At 45.3% G+C, this 13,991-nt stretch overlaps 1 protein-coding gene and 1 long non-coding RNA gene across 4 annotated transcripts in view; one reads left to right on the top strand and one right to left on the bottom strand.

Annotated features, from left to right (window-relative positions):
* MMP16 (matrix metallopeptidase 16) overlaps window positions 1-6,016 on the bottom strand; it is a 181,437-nt gene extending 175,421 nt beyond the window's left edge. The window contains exon 1 of the mRNA XM_083747794.1: window positions 5,175-6,016. Coding sequence (XP_083603920.1) covers window positions 5,175-5,306 — 132 coding nt within the window. The 5' untranslated portion in view covers window positions 5,307-6,016. The remainder of the gene's footprint in view (window positions 1-5,174) is intronic.
* LOC310848730 overlaps window positions 1-13,991 on the top strand; it is a 76,580-nt gene that overhangs the window by 24,829 nt on the left and 37,760 nt on the right. For all 3 annotated transcript variants that reach the window (XR_014566557.1, XR_014566558.1, XR_014566559.1), the window contains exon 4: window positions 2,550-2,632. This is a non-coding gene — a long non-coding RNA (uncharacterized lncRNA). The remainder of the gene's footprint in view (window positions 1-2,549; window positions 2,633-13,991) is intronic.

The raw sequence follows: 13,991 nt of genomic DNA, 5'->3' as shown, positions 1-13,991 counted from the left end.
CAGCAGCAGACTAACACAATCTACCCTGTAAAATTGACTCTTAAGCCCAATCGTTGAACAAACTCGAGTGTAACAAACATTCAAGGATGACTTGACTCTTTGCGATGGCGTTAACCATCCATTCAACCAACCAAATCAGGACACAGAGTATTCAAGAGTAACAATTAAGCATGATGCTCCCAAACCAAATCCTCATTCATTTCAGAGACAGCAGATTTCTGCACACAATCAAATGAACAGATGAATCTAATGCTCTTAAATCAATGGCACAGCCCTACATAACATGCAGATTAATTAGTTTATTATCTAAAATGATAAATTGCAGTTAAGGCCAAAACTGCCAAGTCTATATACCAAGTTCTGAACTTCCAGTGTTTATCGCTTTACTGAACAGGATTTCACATTGTCAAAGGCATAGCCTTTTTATGTGATTAACAATACAGAAGTATGTGTCAACCAGGGGCGTACCTAGCTGCTCCGGCACCCAAAGCGGCAGGGGTGGGACGAACTGCCCACAGGGGCGCCGTGGTGATCTGCCCATGAGGGTGCCGCGATGAGCTGCCCATGGAGTTCGCCTGGCAGACGAGCCCTGAGCCACCGTGTCACTCCCAGGAGAGATGCGTGGCTCAGGCACACTACTGACCAGACCCCGTGGTAAGTCCTGCCCCCCACGGTGTGCCATTTTGTCACCCCCTCAATCATGACACCCAGGGTGGACCACATACCCCGCACCCCCCTTCCTATGCCCCTGGTCACAACCACATCACTGAGGACTACCCCGTTAACAGTGTCAACAATTATTTGATGCTACTGAAGACTGACATTTTTAGAGCTCTCACCTAGCAGAATTTGAGTCTGCAACTCCAAGACATACAAAGAAAAGCATATATACATACACATAGTAATCTGAGCTCCAGTAATTCTAGAAATATATCACTAAAATACGAGATGGAAACCAGAAGAATCAGCCATTTCCAGATCAGGTATGGAGAGTACATGTTTGGAAGCCTCCTGCTAAAACCAAGTAATTGTGTCATGTTATACTCATCTACTCAAAGGTAAGGCACACTGAGTTCAATAGTGCTTGGTCCAATGTAAGTATAGAACTGCAGCCTAAGGGTTATAGCCAATGTTAGTTCTACTCAGAGTAGACCCATTGAAAATAATCACCATGACTTCAGTCACTAACTTCAATCAGTCTTGTTGGCATTCATCTGCCCCAAGAGACAATGGGGTGCGCCTCCAGGGGTGAAGTCAAATTGCTGTGTTAACAACACCTAAATGACCTCCCTGGGGCATATGCCTGGGCAGTGTGTATGGAGGTCCTGGGCTGCCCAGATGACAAGACAGCCCTCTCAGCTTCACTGATGTGGTCCAAAGGGAAGCATAGCCATATGTTTGGCACCAGATGGCTGCGGGAGTTGCCTGAAGGAGGAGCACAAGTGGCCACCCAACTGTCTGAGGGACTCCATTCTGTAGGGTTTACTCTCTTAGCATTTTCATCTCCCGAAGATATCCCACAAGGCAATGGAGGTTTGGGAGCAATGTTTTCCTTCTCCTAGATGGACTACCTTCCCAGGTAGTCCATCTGAAGAGCCCCATCTGCCCCTCGCTTCCCACTACAGCACGTGCAGAAACTACCTTCAGTCGGTCTACTCTGGTTAAAACCTAGCTGGGTAGAACCCAGTGTTTACAAAAACAGATATTCACCATAAACCATGTCTATATGTGCAACAAGTGGTGAGTGTATGCACACGCACCCTCCTTTCAGTATTTGTTTTAATGCTACAAGAATGACCAAACAACAATATAAATAACACAGATCCATGTTGAAGTGGCCCTAGTGAAATTAAATTCCATTTCCTATGCTACCAACCATGTGAGCTTAGCCTCCATAAATCCATTACAATGGACTCTGGTCTACAGCAGCCCCCTCACTTCTATGTTTGTTTAAATTGCTCCTGGAACAGAATTTGCTGTGCTCAAGTAGGGATGGGTTCTCCGTGATTTATTGTCCTGTGCAAGTGTTTTATGGGTCTGGTGCTGACACAGAGAAATCCATGGCACAGAGTCACCCAATCGCTGCCAAGTCCTTCCTTAGCCTCACGTTCCCTCTGCATTGTGGCTCCGGCTACTCCGGGTTGTTTTTTTTTTTTTTACAACAACAAATGGCACTTGAAAAGCTCTCAGCCTTACTCAGAAATAAATGTAAATTAATTTCCCTTCAGCCTGGTAGCAGAGACCATGCTGATCTCAAGGAGGCAGAAGACGATAAGGCAGGACACCGCGCTTTGCTCTCAAGAGATTTATTCCAGGACCAGAGAAATCCCAGCCACCTGCTCCCCAGACAAATCAAGTGTGCTAGCCTCCAGGAATGGCAAAGATCCTTCTATGCCTGGATTATTCCACTTTAGCTTTCGAAATGGCCTACAGAACAGAGCAGTGGTGACTAATGCCTACTAGGACTACTTGAGGGCAAGGCTGCTAACTGTAGGCAGAGACAGAAGTAAGAACAGAATACATACCCTCTCCACACCTCTCTTTTTCAGGTGGCCAGAGGCAAAAAAGAAAAAGAAAAAAGGAGAGGGTCCTTTGTTGAACAAAATCAAACTCTTGAATTTCACAGATTCAGGTAGGTAGCTGTGTTGGTGTGACACAGTCAATATATATATATTGTCCAGTAGCACCTTAGAGACCAACTATGTTTGTTCTAGGTATAAGCTTTCGTGTGTATCTGAAAAGGCATGCATGCACACAAAAGCTTATTAGTTGGTCTCTAAGGTGCTACTGGACAATTTTATATACAGTATGTATAGAGATAGATAGATGATAGATAGATAGATAGATAGATAGATAGATAGATAGATAGAGATAGATAGAGATAGATAGATAGATAGATAGATAGATAGATAGATAGATGATAGATAGATAGAGATATAGTGGCTATAGAGATATAGTAGATGAATGGGGGTGCTCGTGTAATCTCACTGTATACAAGTTGTACAAGTGACAATAAAGTATTTCAATATAGATATTGAATTTCACACTTTCACACATGATCTTCCAATTATACACTGGCTCTGAAGCACAACTATGAAACATTGTATCAGGAAGCGGGAAAACACTAAACCCACTTCTCCAACTTTTCTTCATTCATAGTTTTCCCTCCGTACTTCACTGCTTCATGTAAGTTTAGTTTCTCCCCCTTGCTACTTACTGGTGTCTTCCTAGATTCCCTAAACTATCCTCTCACTCCTCATGTCCTAGCACCATCTGCTGCTGGCCTGCGTCCTGCAGAGTAGGCAGCTGGCAAAGCAACTAGCTGTGGCAGGAGGAAATGCTTCTGGAGCTGGAAAGCCTACCTGACTCCCTGCATGTGGCACTATCTAGGCATGATGCTATTGGGTGGCTTTCCCCCCTTCCCCTTGGCAGTCTCCTCCACTTCTCATTGGAAGAATGAGTGTAAAGAGGGGAATAAAGGATGTTCTCGAGAGCAGAATGAGTTTGACTAAGTGGCATTCCTGCCACAGTCAGCTCCAACAGCCATAACCAGAATTAGGCCAAAGGGTGTCAGGTATTGCTCACACCTTTCAGCCTAGCCCTATAACAAGACATCGGGGGAAAGAGTTGGCAATACAGGGTTGTGGGAGGAAGCCAAAATGAAATATAGCCAAGACAGAATAGCCAGGATAGCCCTGAAATAATAGATGAATGTGACCAGGTTTGGGAAATTCAGTCATAGACAAGTATCCTTAGAAGAGAAAGACAAATTATATTATTGACATACACAGAAAATTTGAGTCTAAAGACTAAAGAGAGTCAGACTAAAGAGAGTCTCCTCGTATGGCTAAAAAAAGGGGGCACATCCAGAGAAAGCTTGAGATCCTGAGAGCCAGAAGAACAGGAGTTTATGAGGAAGAAAATTTCAAATGTGCACGAGTAAGAGACACTTTGGGTCTGAAGAAGCACTGGGGTCAGCAAAGGATTGAGCTGCAGGTGTGTAATCAGTAAGACAGATCAAGTCTGATACAGGAATGGGAGTTGTTATGGTTTGTGTGGTCTCTTTCAACTCCTGAACCAGCAGCAGTGGGGGAGCAAGATGAAAGGAGGCCATGCACAAGGATGATAACATAAGGGACAAACTGGGACTGATTTGACAGACAGATGGACAGACATTATGGTGCAAAGCATATGAGAAAAGGACAAAAGCTGAGAAAATGCAGCACACTCAATAATCAACCACACTTAGGCTGCGACTCTATACACACGCAAAGTGCAGGCAAGCCCCGCCGAACTCAATAGGCATTACTGCTGAGTAGACATGTACAGGGTTTGTGCTGCAAAAGCCAGATCCAGTGTTTATACATTGGGCTGAGGCTAAAAACTGGGGGAGTAGTAGGGTGTGGATCCCAGCTGAAGTCTAGCCGTTAACCCAGAGCAGATCCTATCCAGATGCTGTTCACCTTCTCACATTTTAACTAACTTCACAAAGTTCCTCTCCACCTCTTAACAACGCCCGCCTCCCTTCACCGCCCCGTTTGCAGCTGCCTGAGGGGACATCCGTTTAGCCATTACAGCAGCCCCTGGAGCAGAAGTCCACAGGAATGTTTCAAAGTGACAAAAGAAACCTTGTCCTGATCAATGAATGCCTTTTCCCTCTCCACTTTCATTTAAACAACAACGCCCTGATCTTAGTAATATAAATTCCTGCCCCCTCCCCAACTTAAACTCCCATTCAGACTGTTCTTGCGTCTTAATGTCCAGTGGCTACTTTTAACCTACCACCCGTCACGTACGGATGCATGCGCGTTTTGGAGAGGACCACTTCACCACCACCCCGATCTCTTTTTAAAGTAGGGGAGGGACAGTACTGCCAGGGCGCAATGGTGAATCCCCCGGAACCCAGCATCGTGGCTTTTCGCCGTCCTGGGCATCAAGGGATCCTGAGACCAAGAGGCGGCTCACCAGAAACGGGAAACTCTGTTGGCTGCAGGAAGGAAAAGCGTCCTGGCTGCGCTCGCAGAAGCGACTGCTGGGGAGGTTTGGGATTTCTCCTACACCCTGTTATTTTTTATTTTATTTATTTATTTCTGCACGTTGAATCAATGCAAGAAGCAACCCAGACAAGAGAGGAAACACACAGAGAGACAGACATAGATGTGCATAGATCTTACCTCTACATTGAAATACTGCTCCGCTCTGCACCCAGTAGCCCATAAAATCCAAAGCAAGGCTTGCAAGAAAAACACCCTGGAATGATGCACGAAATCCCCCCGGCTTGCAGTGCTGAAGGCGAGTAAGATCATAGTGAACTGTGCTTCAATGGAGAAGGCAGAGACGGCGGGCGAGCGGGAGAGAGAGAGAGAGCGCGCGCTCCTTGCCTTCGCTGCCTTCCTCCTCCTTCTCCTTCTCCACCTCCTTCTCCCTCTTCTCTCTCTCTCCCCTTCCGAACAGCCAAAACAAAAACACAACACGCACACTCGGGTGGGTTTCTCTCTCTCTCTCTCTCAAATGGGAGAAGAGGGGAGGGGAAGAGATTCCCCCCGCGCTGTAGAGGAGGAACAGCTCGACGCAGGTTCACCTCCAGAGGCAGCAGGAGGAGGAGGAGGAGGAGGGGAGAGGAGACCCTTCAGTCCAGGACGCGGCGCGGCGGCATCGAGCTCGGTCAGCTCTTCCACATCCTCCTCCTCCTCGCTCGTCCCGTCCGGGAGGGAACGCGGCGTCCAAGTGCAGCTGCGGCTCCGGCGAGGCGCCTCGTTTGCACAGCAACCGCCTGCCTCCGCCTCCGCCTCCGCCTCCTCGGGCTGCAGCCCCTCCTCCGGCTCGCCAAGGCCTCCTCGGCTGCCTGGCCGCCCGTGCTCCGCTTCCCCGGCTGCGCTTATGCCTCTCGGCTCGCCCCGCCACTCCAGAAACGTTCATCCGTCATCTACATAACTCCTCCTCTCCTTCCCCCTCCTCCTCCTCCTCTTCTTCCTCGCGCGGACCTGAGAGGGGACCGCCCTCCCCAGGCTCCTGGGGGGGGGGGGAAGGAGGGGAGGAGGGGTCCGCCGGCGCCTGCGTGGATATCTGCCGCCTCGGCTCCGGCCAAGGCCAGCCCTGGACGGGGTTTGGTGGGGAGAGGCAGGGAGGAGGTTCCTTGTAGGGCTGGGTGGAGGAATGAATGGGATCGCAAAGGAAATGGGCCGCTGAAAGGGGGGAGGGGGTTTGGAAGAAACGCCCACTCCCCAGAGTGAGACGCCTTTGTGCTTCTGTCCACACAATGGGAGTTAAGAGATGTCCGCTTTTTTCCTTTTCCTTTTTTTTTTTTGCGTGTAAAAAAAATGGAATCTTCCTCTGATTGAGTCGCAAAGTCACACCTTTGTTTAGGCTCTTCTCTTTTTGTCACACAAGCACGGCAGGTAAGGTCTCTTAACACTCCGCCCCCCAATAATATATAAAAATATTCCAACAACATCCCTGATTTGGATTTCGGGAAGCAGAGTTTGAGGACGACAACGTTGTCAGGACTAAGGGACGAGGGAGTTAGGAAGGTGGTGAAATCATCTCTTAAAGAAGCAAAGAGGGGAAGATGAAAGAGCGTTAGTTGCCTTGATCTTAGCAGAGAGAAAAGGCGGGGTTGCGCTCAACGGCGTTAAACTCCCCTTGACTTTATTTCTCAGTAAACGTTCAGGTTGCTGCTGGCAGGGAATGGGGACGTGTTAACAAGGTTTTAGGTAGGAAACAACGGTGACCGTTGTAAAGAAAACAATGATTCACACAGCTTTGGAGAAGAAGCAAAGGGTTAAATCTTTCACTGTGTAGCAATGGGGGGGGACTGCCTTAAGGTTGTAGAACTGCCATTCTTGGAAGTTTGCAAGGGAAGGCTGGGCAGATGCTTTGAATACATGATATCCTACTTTGCATATGAGAGTTGGACTGGGATGATTCATTGGTTCACCTCCTGCTCCCTGATGGTTACCTGGATGGAAGAAGGAGTGTGTGTCTTGAGAAGGGGCGTATTGTAAAGTGAGGCTGTTCCATTTGTTTCATTGGAATGTGATGATACAAGGAACAGGCACACTTCTCCACACTGCTTACGAATTCTTCTTATATCTGCTGACTTCCCCTGGCCACCCTCTTCCCTAATAAAGGTAAAGGGACCCCTGACCATTAGATCCAGTCGTAACCAACTCTGGGGTTGTGGCGCTCATCTCGCTTTTACTGGCCAAGGGAGCCGGCGTACAGCTTCCGGGTCATGTGGCCAGCATGACTAAGCCGCTTCTGGCGAACCAGAGCAGCGCACAGAAACAACGTTTACCTCCCCGCCGGAGCGGTACCTATTTATCTACTTGCACTTTGATGTGCTTTCGAACTGCTAGGTTGGCAGGAGCAGGGACCGAGTAACGGGAGCTCACCCCATTGCGGGGATTCAAACCGTTGACCTTCTGATCGGCAAGTCCTAGGCTCTGTGGTTTAACACACATCGCCACCCACATCCCTTACCTGTTCCCTAGATGCTTGCAAATTCCACTGAATGAGCATAGGGTTCATTTTCATGGATACTGAGGACATTGAGCTGTGGGCTTTGGAGCTGCCATAAAACATGCAATTCTCACATCCTCTTAGTGGACTAAGAATCTGGTCCATGATGTGGGATGGTCCTATGAGAGCTCAGCCTCACAGAGAGGATATATGCTTTTTAAAAATATATATATTTTGAAACAGACTAGGTCTTGGATGATGATATGAACTTAGCAGTGATATGAACTGGTAAAACAATGAATGAATTTAACCTATTGATTTGTCAGACCTACCGAAACCTTGGGTTGTTATCCTTAGTTTCTAGTATATCATCCATAGAGGTCAATTTCTGTTTGCCAGTACAGTACAATTGTCAATCTTTTATTATCACTAATATTAATTAATGGTGAATTCTAGAATATAGCATTTAACAGATGCACAAGTGCTTGTCGTAAAATGATTGGCAGTCAAATCCTCAGCCAGTCCTGTGTATCAAAATTTATTGAAATAAGGCAATGAAGATTCCAGATCCAGTCTGACATCAAGTGTCTCATACGCGACTGGGTGAAATAAAACTGTGAACAAAGTAGCAATAAAAAAACCTGCTTGCATCTGTGTACCACAGAACAATGGCCCCTCTTGCAGAATATGTCCCTGGGATCTAGTATACGTATCCCAGGGTACGTGTCCATATCTGTTATACATTTTAAGGGACATTTTACAAGCCATTTTAAGGGTACTTTATAGAATTGGAACCTTTTCCCTATACAAATTATTAGAGGCCCCCTGGCCTCATTCATCTCTTTTTCCATTTTTTAAGGGGAAATGGCACAGGTGATATAACTTGAGAACATGCACATGGAGTGTTTTTGACCCAGAAGTTCTAAATTTTTAACAAACCCTTTTCCTGGTAGTAAGTCATTCACTTTACTTGATAGTACCTGTGCCCATGGCAAAGAGCAACAAAGTAATATGTCAGCAGCACAAGTGTTTCAGCTTTATTGACCCATCTGTAGAAAACAATCAGTTCTTCATATTTTGTATCGGTAGGATCGGATGCTGGAGGCCTAAAGTCTGTGTAACATTGTTGCTTTACATGTGTTCAGCCAAGTGCTCTCTTCCCCACCAAGATATTTTGTTGCTATGGCAATCAAAAATATTTCCGTTACGCTCAGTTCACACACTAAGTCAGTCCCACATATTATTTCAAAGGTGATAAAATGGAGGTTGGTGATCTGGGGACACCATACAAAAAGGTTTGTGGGGGGGCGGTTTTCAAAAAAATAATAATTCGCATTTTACAAAAAAAAAATCTCATTTTTTCAAACACAATTGTACATTTCCTGCGTTTTTTAAAAAAATGAAGCCTTTAATGACATCATTATCTTAAATAGATATGTCTGGCCTATATAAAGTTATAGAATTGTTAGCTCCTTCCACACTAGAGGGAGATATGCATGTCTTTCATATTTCATATTTAAACTGAAGTTATATCTACTTCAACATCTGCTGAGTTTTGAGTGATTTTGTTTTTTTCATTTTGCATGAAAAGATAACGTTACAAATATTTTCAGTGAAAATAATCACAACTTGAAGCAGACTTATCCTCCTTCATTTGGTTATATCTAGAGAATACACTAAATGTCCACTATGGAAACGAAATGTTCCGTTCCATGAAATGATCCAAAATGCACCAGACTGAAGTTTGTAGGGATGTCATGACTGAGAATGCTGCTTTCTTTGGCAGGATCCCTTGGAGAAGAAACATGTGTAGTCAGGTCCAGTTCAGAATCAATGATAAGACAATGTCAAAAGGCGGATCATCTGTAGTTTATGATAATATTGTTATAGGTTTGGGATGGATGATCTTGGTGTGGTCCTTCCAGCCCTGTAATTCTGTATCCAGTGATGTTTAGAATCTAGTAAAACCAGTCAGACCAATCCCTTTATAATGACCTTAGTTGGCCCATTAAGTACTGCCATTTACATGTCCAAAAAGGTTGCCTTCTTGCTATATAGACAAATAGGTGGGTCTTTTAACAGCTCACCTGGGTGAATGCCACTTCATCCTAGGATGGAGAGCATCAGGCCAAGGAGGCCTATGGGAGTGAATTTTTGCTGATGCTAGAAACTGAAGACACGGAGGCTTGTTTTGCTCTGTGCTGGAACCAAAACTATCATTTGGAGATCTCCTGGTAACCTAATGGGGTAGGTAAGATCTGTTGGGATGTTAATGCTGTGAGCCCTTCCATGCTGTGTTCAGTTTGCATATACGTGTAAATAAAACATATATCCTAAAGGCACCACAATCTCCATTGACCTTCCTGCCAAGGAAATCAGGCCTTGCATAGCTGCAGGAACCCCCAAAGCTTCTCACCACTCAGAGATTGGGGTGTGTGCAACAAAATTGATATAATTATTTCAGGAAGTCAAATGGAAAAGTGGGATGGCCCAGTCAGGATGCAGGAACAGAAGGTGAAAGGAAGCAATGTTTGGGATCATTCATCAAAATCATGCAACATGGAATGAGGGGAGTGACCAAGATAGGTCCTAGCTGTTGCTCTCGTGATCAAAGCTGGATCTAGAAAAACAACTATTCTGTACTGCTCATGTCTAGCATTTTAATGGTCGGACATTAGCAGCAGGGAGAGGGGAAGTCATGATGGAAGAGTGAAACATAGTGATACTCATGTTCACTGGGTGTGTCCAGTACAATGCAGCCCAGGGAGTCACTTGCATTCCTAGGAGATAAAAAAACAAGGCCTGGTATGGTGTACACATAGTAGCTTTTGCAACCTTACCGTAATATTTAGGTCACAAAAAGGCAACATGCTTTCCAGGCTGCTGGATCAGTTTCCAAATAAAGACCAGGGATAAGGAATCTGCTCCCTTGAAATCTTGTTGGACTCCAACTCCCATCATTCCTGGTCATTGATCATACTGTACTAGCTGGGGCTGATGGGAGTTGGAGTCTTGCAACAATTGGAGGGCCACAGGTTCCATTTCCCTGGTGTATGCCATCAGACGCAGTAGTAAGCAGTTTTTGAGTCAGCTTTTTCTTACCCTTTTGGCACTGACATTTTTATTCCTTTAAGCAGATCAGATAGCCATTCTTGGAAGAAGTCATCTGAACTATTTGGCAAGCAATCCAGTTTCGAAAGGAAAGAAAAAAATGCTATAGGAAGTATATTAAAGACTTTTCTGCCCTAGCTGCACACTAGACTTTCTGCATAATTGCACAGGAGCTGTAATTGTGAGCCCTCTGAACAGTCAAATACTGGTCTGTTCAAAGTTGCTACCAGGGAACAGAGGTGGGATTTACAATGCAAAATGCAGGGAATAGGTGCTAATGTAATGGTGAGTCAGATGGGAGAGGCAAGGTCATGTAGCCTTGTCGATATGGAAACAGCAATACTGATTGCATACGTCAAGTGACGGTATAGCAGCTCAGTGAGGACAGAAGAAAGGTGATGCTATTCTGAGAAAAATAGGATGAGGTAACAGAACCAAGAAAGAAGCCGGAAGTTTAAAAACCAGCATGATGTGATTCCAGGATGGAGCAGGTCATGAGATCACTTATGAGAAAGGCTTTTGAGAACCATGTTATTCAAAAGGATATTTTGTTGATGCATATTTGAAATGATGCATTTGTTGGGCAGGTGGAAAGAAGATTAATGACAGGAATTCTGCCATTTGTTGTGTTCTCTATGTCCCTGGTTAGCAAAGTGCGGTGTCTTATTTTGCCTCATCTACTTAGCTGGAATATGAGTATCTAAATTCTTTGCAGAAATGGATCACCAATGGATTATTGCCCTTCTAAAGGATATAAACAACTTATGGACATTTTAAATCAACAGAGGGGAGGAAAAAAAACCCTCGTGAGTTGTGTTTTGTCTTCCAATGAATGGCCAAGGCTAGGGACTGCATATACATTTATTTATTACTTTATTACATTAGCCCTCCAGCTTTCCTTCAAGGAGCTCAAGGAAGTCTACTTCCCTCCCCATTTTACCATATCAACCCTGTGGGATAGGTTAGGCAGAGAGTTTGTGACCAGCCCAAGGTCATCCAGTGAGCTCCATGGCCAACTGGAGATTTGAATCTGGACCTGCTTAGTTCTATCCAATACTCTAACCACTACATCACACTTCACCATTTTCATTTATTCCTTTATCAGCTTTTGTCTAAGGAAGTCACTGCAATATTATTCTATTTTACCCTGTGAGGTAGGTTCCATTCAACAACATGGTCAGGGAGCTTAGAGAACAAATTTCATGACTGAGCTGGCTGCAGATATTAATTCTTGCTTTCCCAATCCTCTTGACTAAAGAAAGGGATGGTGAATCTTTTTCCCTCCAGATGTTGTTAGACTCCAGCTCCCTTCAGCTGCATCCATCATGGCCAGTGGCCAGGCATGATGGGGACTGCAGTCCATCAACATCTGGAGAGCCACAAGTTCCCTATTCCTGGCTTTAAAAATATGGCCATGTCAAAACTGACAGGCAACATATTAGGCACAATGATGTCAAGATTGGCAAATTGCCTGATGTACAAATAAATAAAAGACAAACCATGGTCATTGCTAAAATGTCGGACTACAAATCTAATGTGAGAGCCTTTCCTGAAGTTGGCAAATAAGATGTATAGCAAAAATTCATTATAGGGGTGTCATGTCCAAATACAAAATTATGCCACTAATTCTGTAGATTTCATCATTTTGTTTATTGAGACATATATCTGTCATGACCTGAGAGTCCAGGATTGGGAAAGACACTGAGTCAGAGGCTATAGTGTTACCAAATAAGGAATCAAACTGACTTCCTGGCTCTAAGCCTGGTGCTGTTGATGAGGGAACCACTGAATCTGAAGCTGACAGGCAGGAGGCCAGTGAACCAGATGCCACAGCACCAGAGTCTGTGGAACTGCCAGGATCCTCTCAGTCACCGTCCCCTGAGCCTGAAGAATAGTGCTACCCACGGTATTTTTCTAGTCCATTGTCATTGGGAGCCCAGAAGGCTATGGGATGAGAAGTGCCCATATTTAGGCTTGGGAGTTGCCACTTACAGAGACTCTATGCCTCCAGAGGGGACAGAGGCTAGGAGAGGTGGATTTGGACTAGAGACTCCAAAAGGCCTCAGTTCACTTCCAGTCCTTTTTGGAGCAAGTTGCTCAGTAGGAACTCTCCATGGTGCTGCAGCAAGTAACCTGCTGTTTCCTAGTTCTATTGGACCAGTCAGCAGCCTTTTATACCACCAACCATGACATCCTTCTGGACTGTCTAGAGCAGTGTTTCCCAACCTTGTGCCTCCAGCTGTTTTTGAACTACAACTCCCATCATCCCTGACTAGCAAGACCAGTGGCAAGGGATGATGGGGATTGTAGTCCAAAAACAGCTGGAGGCACAAGGTTGGGAAACACTGGTCTAGAGCAGGCATAGGCAAACTCGGCCCGCCAGATGTTTTGGGACTACAAATCCCATCATCCCTAGCTAACAGGACCAGTAGTCAGGGATGATGGGAGTTGTAGTCCCAAAACATCTGGTGGGCCAAGTTTGCCTCTGCCTGGTCTAGAGGAGCTGGGAGCAATGCGCTCTGTGTGGGACTACCTTTGAAGATGACTCAGAAACTACAACTAATCCAGAATGTGGCAGATAGAATGGTGACTGGGAGTGGCCACCAGGGCCATATAACACCAGTCTTTAAGGTTCTTCACTGGCTCCCAGTACGTTTCCAAGCACAATTCACAGTGTTGGTGCTGACCTTTAAAGCCCTAAACGGCCTTGGCCTGGTGTACCTGAAGGAGCGTCTCCACCCCCATCACTCAGCCCAGACACTGAGGTCCTCCTCTGAGAGTCTTCTGCTGGTTCCCTCACTGTGAGAAGTGAAGTTACAAGGAACCAGGCAGAGGGGCTTCTCAGTAGTGGCCCCCTTCTTGTGAAATGCCCTCCCTTCAGATGTCAAGGAAATAAACAACTATCTGACTTTTTAGAAGACATCTGAATGCAACTCTGTTTGTGGAAGTTTTTAATGTTTGATGTTTTTAGAAATGTTTGTAGAAATGTTGCAAGCTGCCCAGAGTGGACAGGGTATGAAAAGAAGAAGAAGAAGAAGAAGAAGAAGAAGAAGAAGAAGAAGAAGAAGAAGAAGAAGAAGAAGAAGAAGAAACACCAGCAGCATTATGGCTGAACAAAATATGGCAATATGCAGGTTTCAAACAGTACAGAACATGCCTCTGGATGCTTACTGATAGGAAAATTCCACTGTGGTTAATGGGGCTAATTGCCTTCAAAAATGACATACAATTGCAGTCTAGGTTATAAAGTGTAAGTAGCTTATACAATGATACGCAAACACTGGTGTGCAGTTTCGCAGAAAGTGGGTGAAGTCTCTCCTACCTTCTCAGTCCCCTTAACTTTGGGAAGGGGCAAGGCATAACTGGTAGCAAAGATAGCTCACAAAACACAGAAAAGCCCTTGCCAGCCACATATTTAC

Source organism: Podarcis gaigeae, assembly GCF_964106915.1.
Source record: "Podarcis gaigeae genome assembly, chromosome: 7".
Lineage (NCBI taxonomy): Eukaryota > Metazoa > Chordata > Lepidosauria > Squamata > Lacertidae > Podarcis > Podarcis gaigeae.
The sequence above is the reverse complement of the archived record's forward strand: the minus strand, read 5'-3'. Positions and strand labels throughout refer to the sequence as shown.